Consider the following 17,474-nt stretch of genomic DNA (forward strand, 5'->3'; position numbering starts at 1 on the left):
AAAAAAAAAAAAAAAAAATTAATAACCCTAGTATTCCTCAAATGTCACACAATCGAGGTAAGAGCTGGGGTGGAAACTGAAGTTATTATATAGTTATTAATTTTCTGGTCACTGTTTTTCTACCTGAATGTGGACAGATCACCATCTCTGATAATCTGGCTTGAGTTTCCTCTCTCTGAAAGAGTTACAGATTCACATGTATTTCAGGAGAAGGCTGAGAAGGAACAAAGATACATGTAATGCTCCCTTACAGAAAAGTGGCCATATTACCATGAAGAACATTTAAAACAAAGGCTTCTTCAGGGACGTCTTCCTTAGCCTCCTTCCTCTTCCTTAGCCTCCCACTAGCTTGAGTCATCCTTCTAAGGCTTTCCTTCACAGCATTGATCACAATTGCAATAATTTGAGTAATTAGGAATATTTACCTACCCCAACTAGACTGTATCTCCAGGAGGACAGGGAGTTTATCATCAATGAAATGAGCCCCCAGCACCTAGCATAAGGCTGTCAATTCTTCTTGTATATGTAAATAAATGAAGGAGCACTTTGGAAGTCAAAAGTTAACCATGGGGAAGTAATCACTTGAAAATGTTTCATCAACAAAATGTGTATTCCCATGCTCGAAATCTGAAAGTAGAAGCTTTTAGGGGTTCTCCTTTTTTCACAGACTAATAAGAGGCAGGAAGAGCGTAAGAAGAAGAGAATACTCACTGGTGGTGGCTTCTTTCTCATCTCAAATATGCGTGTGGCACCAAAACTGAGTGAAGCAATAGCAGGGCACCTCCCTAGTGAGGGTTCATCATCACTGTGCCAGTCCACACTGTCCTTCTCATTGCGGTAAAGATTGCAGAGTAAGGAGTTGAAGGTGTGGCCAGTGTTCTCTTCAATGCGGTTCTTTAGTGTGCACAGCACAGGATGCCACTGCGATCCACAGACCAAGAAAAGGGCAGAGACAGTCACATAGCACACAAAATGGCAGCCGCGTGGAAAAACAGAAAGAAAGGGCAAAATCAGCCAAGTCATAACCAGGGCATGAAATAAGCAAACCATTTGGAATGCAATAAACAGAAGGCAAGAAAAGTAGTTTAATTCCCTCCCATCGTTTCTATTTTGAAGCAAGTTGATCTCTGCAATGTTATAAAAGTACTAAATTTAGTACAGCAATATCATGAGGACCAGAATCTATCTATCCATCTCATCCTTTCCATGTTAAATACATGGCCTTTGCAAAAAAGCAAATATCAGTATCTTCAGGGCAGCGACCTTGGTAAGTCATTAAGGTGGTAAGTGGAGCAGCAAAGCTGATATGTCACTAGGTAGTCAGCAGACCCAGACTAAAGCCTGAAGACTGGAAAAACTTTCTTGCTGGGTGGCCCTCTGTTCGTTCTATTCCTGTTTTATCTTGATTGGGAGAACTGCTTTTTAAAAATGATCTTTAATATTTCCAGAGTGGCTAACTTCCTAAAAACATAACCTGAAGAGTAAAAACATTCTTTTCTAGAGAATGAGAATCATAATATGCTCTTGACAAGTGTACGAGACGTCAACTACAGAAGACAAACAGGTTCCATGGACCTGCCTCCTGGGCACTGGTTTCACTGATGTAATTCATATTTGGAACTGTCTTGCCACGTATACTACAGGAAGCGATGAACCCTGACCTTAGATTGTACTTGAGAACTACAAACAACATAGCTTATATTGGTTCTTGCTAGAATTCTGTCTTTTCTCCCAGAAATCTCGAGGACTTTACAAAGCTTCCTTTAGAACAGTGGTTCTTAAACTTTACATGAGAAATTATTGAGGAGCCCAAATAACTTTTGTTTATATGGGTTACGGCCATCAGTTTTTACCATATTTAAAATTGAAACTGAAAAAATTTTCAACTACTGGTTAATTCATTTAAAATGCAACGACAGGCCAGGCACCATAGGCACCATGGCTCACACCTGTAATCCCAGCACTTTGGGAGGCGAAGGCGGTGGATCACGAGGTCCAGGAGTTCAAGACCAGCCTGGCCAAATGGTGAAACCCTGTCTCATACTAAAAATTACGAAAATCAGCTGGGCATGGTGGCATGTGCTGGGGTGTGGGGTAGTCAGCTACTCTCAAGAGGCTGAGGCAGAAGAATTACTTGAACCCGGGAGGCAGAGGGTTGCCAGTGAGCCAAGATTGTGCCACTGGCACTCCACCGGGGTGAACAAAGCCGAGACTTTCGTCTCAAAAAAAAAAAAAAAAAAAAAAAAATTAAATTTAAAATTTTAAAAATGCAATGACAAATCCATTACATGTTAACATCAACATTTTAATGAAAAATAACTATAATTTCCAATACAAATAACTGAATAATTGATGAGAAGGGTGACATCGTTTTGCAAATCTTTTTAATATCTAACTTAATAGAAGAGAGCTGATTCTCGTATTTGTTTCTGCATTCAATCTGTTAAAATAGGTCATGTTTATTGAAGTATATGAAGGAAATTGGCTTCACATAGGTATGTAGTTCACAGCCTTTTCAAATAACTGTACATATTCCTCTTTGATATTACACCAAAACTCAACAAGTGCTGGTTTCTTTTTTCTTTTTTCTGAGACCACGTCAATCATTTAATTGGTATAGAAACTACTCTTATTTCAAGAGAGCCCTTGTGCTCTGGTTTGATTTTGTGTACAACATATACAAAATCTATGGCTATTGAGTTAAAGTAGGATCAGAGTTAAAACTACCTGCCAAGATAGTTTTGGGATGAAATGACTACATTTACCATCTGGAGAGCTATTTGCTGTCTAGAGGTGAGAGGATTCTGTACAATGTCACCACTGGGCAGGAGGGTGGAGCTGGCTGTCGGAGGAGGGTCAGCCATCCCCTCTGCACACTAAGCGAAGGCGGCGCGGCACTATCTGGAAACCATGGAGCTGGAGTGGGACTGGCTGGAGGAGGTGGTGGTGTGCTCAACTGGGAGAAGCCACTGTGGCTGGACTCCAGGCTTGTCATGGAACCTCTGAAACCCTCGGAGCCTATCACCTTGGTGTAGTACATCACTTTACAGTTGTGCGAAGAGATCTGCAGGGACGCAAGCACATCATCCACCTGAGGCAGGCTACTGGCGGTGTACGCGGGCATGCTGTGGAATTTCTACTGCAGGATGTAGAGGCCCGGCCACCTGGTCACATGGGAGCCTTGCACACCTTCTCTTTCTTTACAGATCAGAGGCAACTCCACCATGCTGCAGTTGTGGCCCCGCTGCCAGACTGTGTCTATGAGCTGCACATTGTTCCCACCTGGAGAGGTGGGGCCCCCAGGGAGTCCTTCTTGGGTGGCTGTGGCGACCTCTTAAGAGTGATAGATGTTAAAGACAATGTCCCCTTTGTACACGTCGAAATTCCAAGTGATGACTGAAGAGGCATCCACAATCTGAATGAGAATCTTGTGTGGGGCTCCTTTGAAGATGCTTGCAACCTGGTAGACAGTCCCAGTTCAAGCTTGAAGTCTTCGTTCTCCAGCTCCTCCATGGTCCAGTACAGAGATCTGGGGACCAGTCCACCCTCTGGCGCTTTGCACATGCACTCTCCACTCAGGAAATCTGGAATAATCTGTCAATGTAATCCAGCAGACCTCCAGGGCCCTGGTAGTCATTTCCTGCATAAATGAGGAATTTCTTTCTGGTGTTGTCATCAATAAATGGACTAACTAGTGTCCAGAGCACAGGAAATACCCTGGGTGCCCGCAGGATGAGAAGTCGGCTCAGTCTCTCATGGTAATTGGCCTTCACCACCTCGATGATCCGCCACAGCGCTTTGACATCAGGTATCCACAAGTGGCGCATGTTCAGCCCTTCCAAGTCCACCAGGCAGGTCCATGAGCTGATATGCCAAATAAAGACTTTTATATTCTCTTCACATCACCTTAGCCCTTCTTCATTTATGGAGAGGATGTATCTCAGCAGGGCTTCCTCCCCAAACACTCTCACCAAGCCGTTGGTGTCCATCTGCCCCAGCCTGAGCACGCAGAGGGGCCGCCCACCTTTGTTATAATGATGCCAGCCTCCCGTGTAGTAATCCTGAAGGAACCAGTGGAAAGGTCCAGGTAGCAAGAATGTAGTCTACCTGGTGCTGCTTCCTCCATGTCAAAGATTGACAAATGATCTCTCTGGCTTTGTCAATATTAAAATCCCGTGCACGTAGGAACTGAAGAATATGCTCATCTTTTGGAATTTTGCCCTTGTGGGTCTTCTGGAGCCACTGGTGAAGTCTAATGAGAGAGCTCTCCTGTAGCAGAGTCAAATTGCCCAGGTATCTCTTGATGTAGTCGGCATCTACATCATTTGTTGTCAGGGGTGCCCACCACGGGCTCAGGTGCACTGGGGCTGCTGACAGCATCGCCACTCAGGCCCTTCTTGAGGGCAGCATCTGGGATGACGACGGCCATGGACGCTGTTTGTTTCTTGCAGGATGACGAAGATGTCTCTGAAGAGGGCATGATGGAAGGCGGAGTCCAACAGGGCACAAAGGTTATGCGTTCTTCTTCTAAATGACGAAGGTAGTGTTCAATGATTTCCTTTCCTTTTTAAATGTTGCTGGTATATTGTTTCATTGCAATTTTTTTCCAGGGTACTTTCAAAATCAAAGAAAGATTTAATATCTAAACTTGAAGACTATTCAAAACAGGTCCAATCTTCATTTTCAGGGTGAATGGTGTAGCGACTGGAAAATGTTTCATTAAGAGCCTCAATATGCAAAGTACGCTCCCAAGAATTCAGTGAGTTCTTCTGGACGAAATAAACGTAATCAAATCCTGCAATGTTCTTCAGCAGTCTTTGTGCATCTACATCCAGCTTGCAGCGCCTTTCAATGACATGAATAGCCCCATCTTCACTCTTGAATTCATTCACAGTGTCACTGCCCACAAACATCAGAATCAAAGGACACGTAGGGAACCTCCTTTCATAGGCAGCCATAATAATTCGAAGGGGTATTTGTACACCCTCATTGCTGACTGGTATTTTTGCGCCATGATTGTAATACAACAGCAATCCCTTCACACCTGTCTTGCCAAAGATAATCATTAAGAATGGTATTTTATGCTGAACATGGTGAGAGGATATTCAAACATACAAAAACTGAATATCCTCAAGGAGCCCAAAGTCTAGCTCTTGTCAGAAAGGCTGGGCCTGGGATGTGGGGTGGCAAGGGGCACTCTTACCAACGGCTCTGTGGGGCAGTCATGGTTCCACTAACAAGCGCTGACTTCTTAAAAGTTAATTGCAATATGGAATTGGAAACCATATCAAACTTTTCATATTCTTTTATATACAAAGCCACTGTCAGCCGAGGCAATAAAGTGAGACCCCTCTCTACAAAAAATAAGCCAGGCACAGTGGCACATGTTTGTGGTCCCAGGTAGTTGGGAGGCTGAGGCAGGAGGATCACTTGAGCCCATGAGTTCAAGGCTGCAGTGATCTAGGATTGAGCCACTGTGCTCGCTCCAGCCTGGGCAACACCTGAACAAGACCCTGTGTCTCTAAAATAAATGCTTTAAATAAAAAAATAATAATAATAAAGCCATTGCTCCAGCCTGCACTTTGAATGAATCTTTAACCTTGATGGTTTTGTAACATCAACCACTGGTCATATGGAAAATATTAGTTCACTAAGTTATACAGATCTTCTAAAAGGTGACACATTTCATTATACAACAATAACAAAAAATTCTCATCCAACAGTATTACCACTGCTCTCAGCAGAAAAGCCTAAATAATGGGAAGAAGTCAGGCTCAAAGTGGTTGTGATGGTTAATATTGAGAGCCAACTTGATTGGATTGAAGGATATAAAGTATCCTGGGTGTGTCTGTGAGGGTACTGCAAAAAGAGATTAACATTTGAGTCAGGGGGCTGGGGAAGGCAGACCCACCCTTAATCTGGTGCACACAATCTTATCAGCTGCCAGCGAATATAAAGCAGGCAGAAAAATGTGAAAAGGAGAGACTGGCCTAGCCTCCCAGCCTACATCGTTCTCCCGTACTGGGTGCTTCCTGCCCTCAAACATCGGACTCCAAGTTCTTCAGTTTTGGGACTGGGACTGGCTCTCCTTGCTCCTCAGCTTGCAGACAGTCTATTGTGGGACCTTGTGATTGTGTAAGTTAATACGTAAAAAACTCCCATATATATATGTATATATGTATATGTATCATCCTATTAGTTCTGTCCCTCTAGAGAACCCTAATAGTGGCGGATACCAGTTTTCCAAAATTCTAATTTTTGCTTGAAAACTCAACTTTTATCATTAGTAAAAAATCTTGTCCATTGTTTTCCTTGAAGTGACATTCACGTCACTCATTTATGAGGAAATGTCTGCCAAATACTCAAGTTTGAATAACCACAGTCGGTCTGCTGGTTGTATTTTAAGTAAAAACAATCCACAACAAAAGTAGCTAGTTCAGCTTACAGCTCAAACAATCACACTTCAGTTTGTAGCAGGAGTGCTTTAGGTATACTTTTAATTTCATCAAGAAGACTATTCGGAAGACACATACTCAAAGACCAAGATTTAATAAAAGGAATCATGTTTCATCAACAGACATTCTTAAATGAAACTGGCATTTTTAAAAGTTTACATTGGAAGGGCATGATGATGATTAACACAATGACTACTAGTACAGTTTGGTGACAATGGCTTGATTCATGCTAAGGCGCTGGCAGCTTTATCCACCATTACCATCAGTGCAAACCCAACACAGTGAAAATGCCATATAGACTTAGTATTATTATGAAAATAGTTTTACTTGTAGATTCCCAAAAAAGGTTTCATGAACCCTCACCAGGGATCTATGGATTATACTCTAAGAACTGCTACTTTAGGGAACTCCTTGAATGTGAATTGTATTAATCTGTTCTCATGCTGTTAATAAAGACATACCCGAGACTGGGTAATTTACAAAGAAAAAGAGGCTCAATGGACTGACAGTTCACATACCTGGGGGGGGCCTCACAATCAAGGCAGAAGGCAAAGGAGGAGAAGCAAAGTCACATCTTACATGACAGCAGGCAAGAGAGCATGTGCAGGGAACTGCCATTTATAAAACCATCTGATCTCATGAGCCTTATTCACTGCCATGAAAACAGTAAGGAGGAAACTGCCCCCATGATTCAATTATCTCCACCTGGCCCCACCCTTGACACACGGGGATTATTACAATTCAAGGTGAGATTTGCATGGGGACACAGCCAAACCATATCATGTTATGTGCTTCGTAGTGAGGAAACAGATGTTCAGCAAAGGAAAGACTATTGCTGTTACTATTAAGTATATCCCATGGTTGTCAGGTAAAACTGCCAGGGAAGCTTACATAATCACTCAGCTTTACTCTGATGTGAAAACCATGGTTAAAGATGGAATTCCTTGTTGTGGATATTACATTATAATATTATATTCTAAGCAGAGGATTTTAAAAAATAAACAGCAAAAATAACATATAGTTGGCTAATGGAACACCTGCGGAGACTCAGGAAGCCTCTGGAAGTTGGAAGTTTCTGTATCTCTTGTTCTCCTTTTTTATTGTAGTAGAAAAACACATAACATGGGATCCACCCTCATAAAACAAAAATATTAAATTAACCTTTATTCAAGAGAATAAATTCAAAAGTGAAATTCCAATAATAATGTCAGCAGGCTGCATTTCCTATTTACTTTACAGTTTTAAATTTATCTTCATAGAGATAAAGATCAGATGCCAGAATTACACACTTAACAAGAAAAACAAGAATGTAAAGGAGGAAGATAGGTTTTTTTCCACAATGTCACCGAGAATCTAATTAGCACTTCCCTGACTTGCTTAAGGACTGAGTACTGAGATAAAACATAAAGTTTGCGTTATGTTTCTAAGTAGGTATTTTTTTTTTTCTGGGTTATTTTTGGTACTGAAATAGAGAGAAAGGAAGAAAAAGGGGGATAATGAACTAGAGGATTAATTTAGACTCTCCAACCAATACTCTATATACAGATGCCTCAGAACTGAATGTCTAAATTAAAATTCAGCATTATCTCACTGTTCAGTGAAGACATTTTATCCTTAAAAGACATTTTAGGAAAAGAATACAAAAAACATGAATCACAGAAGTGAAAGGGTCTATTCAGTGGATTTCAAACAGCGTTGTATAGAGTTCTAGGTACCTCAGAGGTACCTCTGGGTCTACAGGAGAAGAAAGGAGAGGTCAAGCTGGTGGGACTCCCAGCCAGTCAAGGCTCTGATCTGTTTTATACACTGGACTCATATGAGATTTAGTTTGAACAAAAACTAAAACAAGTTAAAAAACCCATGACTGAAATTGCTCCTTTTGTATGGGATATTAAGCTTCAGGTAATGACAATTTTTAAACTAAACAAGTACCCCCAACATATATATACACACATTCGTGAATCTACCTTTAAAAAAATCTGAGAGGTCGGCGTGTGGCCGATAATCACAACTATTCAAGGAAGCTGAGGCAGGAGGATCACTTGAGCCCAGGTGTTCAACACCAGCCTGGGCAACATAACAAGACCTTATATCTAAATTTAAAATGAACGTAAATAAAATCTGAAAAGGGCACCTCTTTTTTGTTCAATATAGTATACAAATGAACTAAATATATTACCAATAAAGACAAAGTTATGAGCCAGCCAAATCCGAATTAAAGAATTCTAATTTGACCACATTAATATCCAACAAGAGGGCTGTTTGAATAAGCTATGGCACACATAGATTACAGAATACTGTACAGTGATTAAATATGTTGTAGAAAAGTAGTGATAACATGTTAATGATACACAGTTAAATGAAATGCTATATACATATATGTATGAATACATATATACGTATATGTATGAATAGATATATACGTATATGTATGAATACATATATATGTATATGTATGAATACATACACGTATACTGTATATGTATATATGTACATATACACACATACATATATACGTGTATATACACATATATATATATTTGAATGACAGAGTCTTGCTCTGTCTCCCAGGCTGGAGCACAGTGGTGTGATCATAGCTCACTGTAACGTCAAACTCCTGGGCTCAAGCGATCCTCCTGCCTCCACCCAGCTAATTTTTAAATTTTTGTAGAGAAGGCATCTTGTGATGTTGTCCAGGCTGGTTATGAACTCCTGGCCTCAAGCAGTCCTTCCACCTTGGCCTCCCAAAGTGTTGGGATTATAGACGTGAGCCACCACACCTGGTCTATTTTATTATTACAGAAAAAAAGATTCTTTAGGTATATTTGTCTAAAATAACAAGATTGGAACCAAAACATCGGGCAGAATTATCAAGAATTTTAATATTCTTCATGTTTATCTGCAGTTTCTAAGTTTTCAATAAGCACATACTACTAACATTAAAAAAAAAAAGGATTGTCATAAATTCTTTTGAAGAGTTGTCAAAATGTTGCCGAAGTGTCGGACAACAAGAGGCTACTTTACTCAGCAGACCCTACGTGCACTGTGTTTATTCCCACCGGTTCTTAACCACGGGCAATTTTACCCCCCAGCAGATGTTTACCAATGTCTTGAGTTGGTTTTGGTTGTCACAACTGGTGAGGGGTGCCACTGGCATCTAACAGGTGGAGGTCATGGATATTGCTAAACATCTTACAACGCAAAGGATAGACCCACAAGAAAGAATTATCCAGCCCAAAATGGCAATACTACTGAGGTTGAGAAATCCTGTTCTAAAAGATTAACTAGAATGAATGAGAAAGAACTTCCCCACAGCCCATTTAATCCTCAAATTCTCTGCTATGACTACTAACAAGAAGATAAATTAATTCTGACAGAAACAAGGAAAGCAGGCTCTGTTGGACTGGCCTAATTCCATTATCTCCATGTTTCAAAATCAACCTCAGATATAAAGGTTCTTGGCACTTCCCCGGCTCACATTCTAAATGAAGCCCTCGAAACCAAAGCATGCAGCTATCTCCTTACGTGAAAAGGCCATGTTCCCTCGATCAATGCTTTCTCCCTGAACATTTTAGTAAATTGGTAGCTTGCAATTACACATTTCTAGAAGCTCTGAAATGTGTCACATTTCTGTGTATTCCAATGCCATAAGCAAAACTCCATTTTCTTCAAAGCCTCTTTCAATAAAACATAACATTATTTGCCAAAGGCAAGATTCCAGGAACTAAACAGGGAGCTACTTCTTGGACCTTAACTCTGTCCCCTGGATGAGCTTGATTTATACACTAGAATATCTTCGTCTACTTTCATGGAAATTTTTTAAAAGCAAAAGCAGCAGCAGAAACAAGCCAAAGCAGTAATCAGATGGAAGTCTGAGAACTGCAGCCATAGAATAAATACAAAGTTAACAAGAAAAACACCAGATTTTTTTTTCACAAATAGCAAAAGAGCCTGAGAAACAGAAAAAGACATATTGACCTCACTCGTCAGTCATAAGGACTCAGCCCCACAGCAAATGCATACTAGCGTGTACACAGAAGGATTACAGCCAGAAAAGCTTGGGAAAGGGATATGAGGAGAAGAAATAGTTCATTTTCCTGAAATCCTAGACTCTGGTTCAGTTTACTCTAGTTCTAGTTTTTTCTCATCCTCTAGCTCATCTATGGATCAAAAGCACATGAAGGATGACAAGCACAAAGACTCAATGTTTCAACCCAGAGAGGTTTTTTGAACTAGGAACCAGCATGCATCTCTGCAAGGTAATCTGTTGTTATTTTATAGCACTCAACACATAGTATATTGTCTATAAAACCATACCAATGACAATATTTTGACATACGTGAGGATTTGGTTCCATAGTGATTCTTGAATAAGTGTAAGGAAGTTCTCCATACCATGCTGTAAGTCTCGGTTGCTGATAAGTTATATCTAAGAAAGAAAATACAGGCCTTTGAAATGGTTTCATACTATTTAAGGTGTTACTACTGAGTGCCAACTCTGTGCCTTGCAATGTGCTATGAGAAATACAAAGGAAAAGTAAGAATGGGCTCTGACCCAAAGTTCCACCTTCACAGAAGAGATGGGACTTGGCAAGTAGAATGAACAAGAGAAACCACTACGTTGGCAGACACTGCATGGGCAAAGGCTCTGAGATGAGAATGTGAGTGACTTGCTTGTATTAGTGATGACATAAACAAGAGAGGGCAAAGAGTCACACTGGGGAACAGTGGGGCTCAGACTAGGGGCGGTCTCAAAAAGCAGAATATGGAGCCTGAACCCGTCTGCAGAAATTTGTGTCACCAACATCCATATGAGAAACAAGACAAACTGCTCATTCATGTGTCCAATGTTGTGTAAACCTTTTTGATTCAAAGGAGGAAAAAGTGTCCTGACCAACTGTAGCATGCAATTGATTTTCGTCAGAAGGCTTTGATGTTCCAATTTATAGAAGCAGTTATCCATAGATCTACTCTTTTTCCCACAACTGGTATAACCACAACAATAAGAACAATAATAATAATAATAATAATAATAGCAGCAGCTAACACTCACTGAAGGCTTACTACGTACCAGGCAATCTTGTGTTATCTCATTTTATTAACACAGCCACCTTATAAGGTAGACAGTATTATTAGTTTAATTTTACAGATAAGAAAACCGGGGATCAGAGTTACTTAACTGTAATTTGCTTAAAATTAACAACTACTTTGAATGAAAGAGCCAACAATCAAAGCCATTCTGTCACCAAAAGCCCTGCTGCAGAAACTTCGGGAGTTGAGAGAAGGCTGTCCTGAAGGCTGAGAGAAAGCTGACTCCCATTCTGATGCATGAGTAACAGAAATGAAGCCAGTACAGTCGGCCTTTCGTATCTGTGAGTTCCACATTCACCATGATCAAAAATACTCAAACCATGGATCAAACACACACACAAAATATATAAAATTAAAATAACAATACCATGGATGAAAATACTCACAAAATATATAAAATTAAAATAACAATACCACAATAAAAACAGTATAACAACTATTTACATATCACTTACATTGTATTAGGTATTATAATGATTTAAAGGATACTAGAGGATGTGCATAGGTTATATGCACATACTATGATAGTTTTTTTTTTTTTTTGAGATGGAGTCTCGCTCTATTGCCAGGCTGGAGTGCAGTGGCGCGATCTTGGCTCACTGCAACCTCCGCCTCCCGGATTCAAGCAATTCTTCTGCCTCAGCCTCCCGGAGTAGCTGGGACTACAGGTGCGCACCACCATGCCCAGCTAATTTTTGTATTTTTAGTAGAGATGGGGTTTCACCATGTTGGCCAGGATGGTCTCGATCTCCTGACCTCGTGATCCATATGCCTCGGCCTCCCAAAGTGCTGGGATTACAGGTGTGAGCCACCACGCCCAGCCACTATGATAGCTTTTATAAAAGGATTTGAGCATACATGAATCCTGGAACCAATCCCCTGTGGATACTGAGGGACAACTATGTATACTTCGCCTCTTTACAGAAAATTTAAATTCACTCAATGTGCCAGAAAGAAAATTCTATGCTAGAGCACAGACGCCCCCCCGTGACTGCCTGTGGTATAACAGGCACTGTTGGCTTGTGGATGCCCACAGAGATTCAGGTTCCAACTCAGGTAACAAACTGCTGTGTCACTTTTACAAGCTCAGGAGAGTACAGATGCTGAAGCTAGAGGAGACTGGACTCTTCTGGTGAAAGTTAAAGAAGAATACAAAGTCAGCAAGGAGTGTGAAAGAATGTATGCAAAATGGGATCAGAAAAAAAGAAAGCTCTGTAAGTTTCTATGAAGAAAGTAAAAAGTTGGTACCATTTGAAGCAACAGTCAGTGAACAAACACAAAAGGAGGTAAGTATATGAGCCATAGTTCAGCCAACCAAATTTCTTTTGGTTCCTTGAACTCTCACCTCTATCCTCTTGCCATGTTCTCTCTGATCTCTGGGCCTTCCACCTGCTGTTTCTCCTGCCTGGAATACTTTTCCCTGTCCTTTCTGGCTAATTCTACTTTCTTAGGATCTCAGGTTTTGAATTTCTGTTTAAGACTAGCTAAGCAGAGGCGATGGTATTAGGAAACATTCCAGAGAGGGAGAACACGCAGCACCAACTGTGACCTCTGGGATCTACTTACCCTCTCTGATGCCGGTCCTCTGTTTCCAGGGAACATCTTGACAAAGCTGTTCCAATATCCAGTCAGCTTCTTTTACATCAACAAAGCCAGGATATAAACAGACCCTGGGTGTAGAATGAACCACTGTTACCCAAAGAACATGGAAAAGATAAGTTAGACTCTAAACGTTAGTGGAAACAGTTAATCTGGATGCAGCCTCTAATGGGTAGATGAAATCATCTTACCACAGCTCCCACAGCAAGCAGAGCCTAACATCACCCAGGTCATGAGGCTCCATATGTAAAATAAGCTCCTTTCATGTTGGGACAAACAAAAGAGGCAATGAAGGATAAAGGGATGATAGGTAAGGGCTTTTATAGATCATAATTCAAACACTACTCCAGTACTGCTTAGCTGTGAAGCCCTGGGCAAGTTACTGAACCTCTCTGAACTTTGGTTTTCTCATCTGTAACCTGAGATGACATCAACCTCATAGGTTCACTGTGAAGAGTAAACAGAATAAGGCTGGGTGCAGTGGCTCACACCTGTAATCTCAGCACTTTGGGAGGCTGAGGCAGGTGGATCACCTGAGGTCAGGAGTTCGAGACCAGCCTGACCAACATGGTGAAACCCCGTGTCGACCAAAAATACAAAATTAGCTGGGTGTGGTGGTGCACACCTGTAGTTCCAGCTACTTGGAAGGCTGAGGCAGGAGAATTGCTTGAATCCAGGGGCGGAGGTTGCAGTGAGCCAAGATCATACCACTGCACTCCAGCCTGGGCTACAAGAGCAAAACTCTGTCTCAAAAAAAAAAAAAAAATAAAGAATAAATAATAAAATGCCTGGCCCTATTTTATTTAAACAATTGGTAGTCTTCTGAGACTACACTAATTCTAGGGAAAGCTAGAGCTCATTATGACTGTATCAAAATAAACACAGCTAATGAGGGTTCTTTCTCCCACTGAATATGTGTTTATTTCAACAATGCCAACTCAGCTCAAAATAATTTTGGATATCTTTCTTAAGACATCTTCTGAAAGCCCACGGAAGATTGTCTTAAACTGCCTTGGTAGCAAATCTTCACTCTTTGAAGGTGCATCTGATTTTCTGAAAGAGCCAAAGCTTACCTGAAGCCATACCTAGTTAACAGTAAGATATGACCAAAATGATAAAACTGGTTTGAGTGACTTGCTTTAAAAGAAAAGTTCCAAAAAGGGTTATAACCATGGCAGAGCCATTGTTCCAGCAGAAGCTCTTAAGAAATTCATTTAGGGCTGGGCGCGGTGACTCACGCCTGTAATCCCAGCACTTTGGGAGGCCAAGGCGGGTGGGTCACGAGGTCAGGAGATCGAGACCATCCTGGCTAGCACAGTGAAACCCTGTCTCTACTAAAAATACAAAAAATTAGCTGGGCGTGATGGCGGGCGCCTGTAGTTCCAGGTACTAGAGAGGCTGAGGCAGGAGAATGGTGTGAACCCCCGAGGTGGAGCTTGCAGTGAGCCGAGATTGCACCACTGCATTCCAGCCTGGGGGAGCAGAGCCAGACTCGCGTCTCAAAAAAAAAAAAAAAAAGAAAAAAAAAAAGAAAATCATTTCGATTGTGTAGTTCTAAATATATTTGTTTTAAATGTCTCATTATTTTTTAGTGACAATTAGTATACTCAAGCATTAAGGTGATTTTAATGTTTCAATGTTTTTAAAACAATGACTAATGCCTAATATACCCTAAATAGTATATGTTTAACTACTGAAATCTACCCTAGGCCAGGTATGGTGGCTCACGCCTGTAATTCCAACACTTTGGGAGGCCAAGGTGGGCAGATCACTTGAGCCCAGGAGTTCAAGGCCAGCCTGGGCAATATGATGAAACCCCATCACTACCAAAAAAAAAAAAAAAGAATACAAAAATTAGCCAGGTGTGGTGGCACACACCTGTAGTCCCAGCTACTCAGACGCTGAAGTGGGAGGGTGGCTTGAGCCCAGGAAGCAGAGGTTGTAGTGAGCCGAGATGGTGCCACTGCACCCCAGACTGGGCGACAGAGCCAGACCGTCTCAAAAACAAAAAGACAACAAAAAAAGAAATTTACCCTAGTGTAGCAATATGTAATATTATATTCAATAATATATAATATGTAATATACATGAAATACAATAATAATATAACGTAGCACTCACAGCACAGAAGTCCAGGCTAGACCCAACTCTAATATCAAGTTACCATGTGGCACTAAGAAAAAATATTCAGGCCAGGCACGGTGGCTCACATCTGTAATCCCAGCACATTGGGAGGCTGAGGCAGGTGGATTAGCTGAGGTCAGGAGTTGAGACCAGCCTGACCAACATGGTGAAATCCCATCTCTACTAAAAATATAAAAAAATTAGCTGGGCTTGGTGGCACATGCCTGTAATCCCAGCTACTTGGGAGGCTGAGGCAGGAGAATCTCTTGAACCTAGGAGGCGGAGGTTGCAGTGAGCCGAGACAGCACCATTGCACTCCAGCCTGGGCTAACAAGCAAAACTCCGTCTTGAAAAGAAAAAAAAAAATATTCAATCTTCCTAGGTCTCATTTCCTCATCTAAAAAACTGGGGAAGTAATAGCTATGATATCTCACAGAAAGGTTTGGAACTATATCTGAAAATGTTTTGATGCTAGAAATATTATATAAAAGGAGATACTATCAAATTTTGCTCCCCAAGAATTTAAGGGGCAGAAGTTACCTATTTGAAACAAGGGAGTAGATTTTTTTAAACTTTAAGTTTGGGGTACATGTGCAGGTTTGTTATATAAGTAGGCTTGTGTCATAGGGGTTTGTTGTACAGATTATTTCATCATGCAGGTGTTAAGCCTAGTGCCCATTAGTTATTTTTCCTGTTCCTCTCCCTCCTCCCACCCTCCACCCTCCGCAAGCCCCAGTGTCTATTGTTCCCCTCTGTGTGTCCCTGTGTTGTCAACATTTGGCTCCCACTTACAAGTGAGAACATGCAGTATTTGGTTTTCTGTTCCCACGTTAGTTTACTGAGGATAAAGGTCTCTAGCTCCATCCATGTTCCCGCAAAGGACATGCTTTCATTCCTTTTAATGGCTGCATAGTATTCCATAATGTATATGTATCACACTTCCTTTATCTAGGGGAGTAGACTATTTTAAGAGACTATAACTCAGTGATAATTACAGTCACTTCTTGTGAGGATTCGCTTACCTAGATACACCTGTGGGTGACAGGCTGATTTCATACACACCCTCTCTGCTAAAGAAACAAAGGAAACAGACTTGTCAGTTTGAAGCAAAACAATATGCTCTACCCAGTGAAGAGTTATCCTTCCTAACTGCCAAAGTCCTGGCTCACCAAAGTCATTTAATTATGAGAGAGGCATAATCCCCACCTTCTTCTACCACTGAGATAAAGGGCAAGATCATGGTATATCATTAATGACACTGGGAATGGAACTGTGACAGGATCAGGCCATGGAGACAAAAACTGGGATAAAATCAATTCTGACTCTACCTCTTTTATTCTGCCCATAATTGAGGCAGATATGGTCCAGGAATCTATTGCCCAAAGAGGGGTCAAATAGAGCACTGCTCTGGAGAATGTGGAATAGGGGATACATTTAACAGGCAGCAAGCACATCTCAGGGCTCTGGGCTTCTGTTGCTTTCAAAAATATACATCTGATGAGGTTCCTCTTCTGATTAAAATCCTTCGATGGCACCCCAAAACTGCATTCAAGGTCCTCATAATGCAGCTCTATCTTCTGACAGCTCCAATAAACTCATCATCCTCTAGCAGCAATCAACTGCTTGGAATCTCCTGAATATACACTATGTTTCTAACTCCATGTTTTTCAACATGCTGGAATGCCACCCCGTCACCCGGCATCCCCAAACCAATCCACCTTCAGTTATGGTCTAGTGGAAAACTCTAATTCACCTTTCAAAAATCCTAGCTTCAGCATCACCTCCTTTAAACTTTTCCTGACCTTTAATCTAGGCAAATAATATTAACCTCTCATCCTCTGTGTTACCATTAGACCTTAGATACAGTCTATTTTTTCATGATGTACAAGATTACAATTTATCTGATTAAATGTCTATTTCATTTACTAGACAGTGGGGTCCTGAGGTACAAAGAATAGGTAGGTTATTGTTTCCCAGTGTCTGCACATAGCAGATGGGCAATAAAGGTTTACTGAATTTAATCAAATGTGAAAATGTATAAAGCTGTTGCAGAACTGCCAGGTGGTAAGGCCCATAATGAGAAAAGTGACACAGACTGGATAGGTATATCAAGACAATTGTGTCAGATCCTTCTCAGAGAGAGACACGTTATAGAGAATAATGCGAAGGGGCACTTTTCACATCACCTTCTGTCACAGGAGTTAGT

The 17,474-nt window shown here is 41.1% G+C and overlaps 1 protein-coding gene and 1 pseudogene across 4 annotated transcripts in view; both read right to left on the bottom strand.

Annotated features, from left to right (window-relative positions):
* The window catches only part of ALKBH3 (alkB homolog 3, alpha-ketoglutarate dependent dioxygenase), a 40,666-nt gene that overhangs the window by 18,549 nt on the left and 4,643 nt on the right, over nucleotides 1-17,474 (bottom strand). For 3 of the 4 annotated variants that reach the window (XM_017858173.1, XM_017858175.1, XM_017858174.1), the window contains exons 5-8: nucleotides 16,291-16,338; nucleotides 13,112-13,215; nucleotides 10,795-10,883; nucleotides 712-921 (exon numbers count right to left, since the gene is read on the bottom strand). In XM_017858173.1, the coding sequence (XP_017713662.1) occupies nucleotides 712-921; nucleotides 10,795-10,883; nucleotides 13,112-13,215; nucleotides 16,291-16,338 (451 nt within the window). The remainder of the gene's footprint in view (nucleotides 1-711; nucleotides 922-10,794; nucleotides 10,884-13,111; nucleotides 13,216-16,290; nucleotides 16,339-17,474) is intronic. The other variant, XM_017858176.1, reaches the window with a different exon arrangement.
* On the bottom strand, nucleotides 2,348-5,337 carry LOC108519276 (SEC14-like protein 1 pseudogene; annotated as a pseudogene).

The sequence above is a fragment of the Rhinopithecus bieti genome, unplaced genomic scaffold, assembly GCF_001698545.2.
Source record: "Rhinopithecus bieti isolate Rb0 unplaced genomic scaffold, ASM169854v2 scaffold_46101, whole genome shotgun sequence".
NCBI lineage: Eukaryota > Metazoa > Chordata > Mammalia > Primates > Cercopithecidae > Rhinopithecus > Rhinopithecus bieti.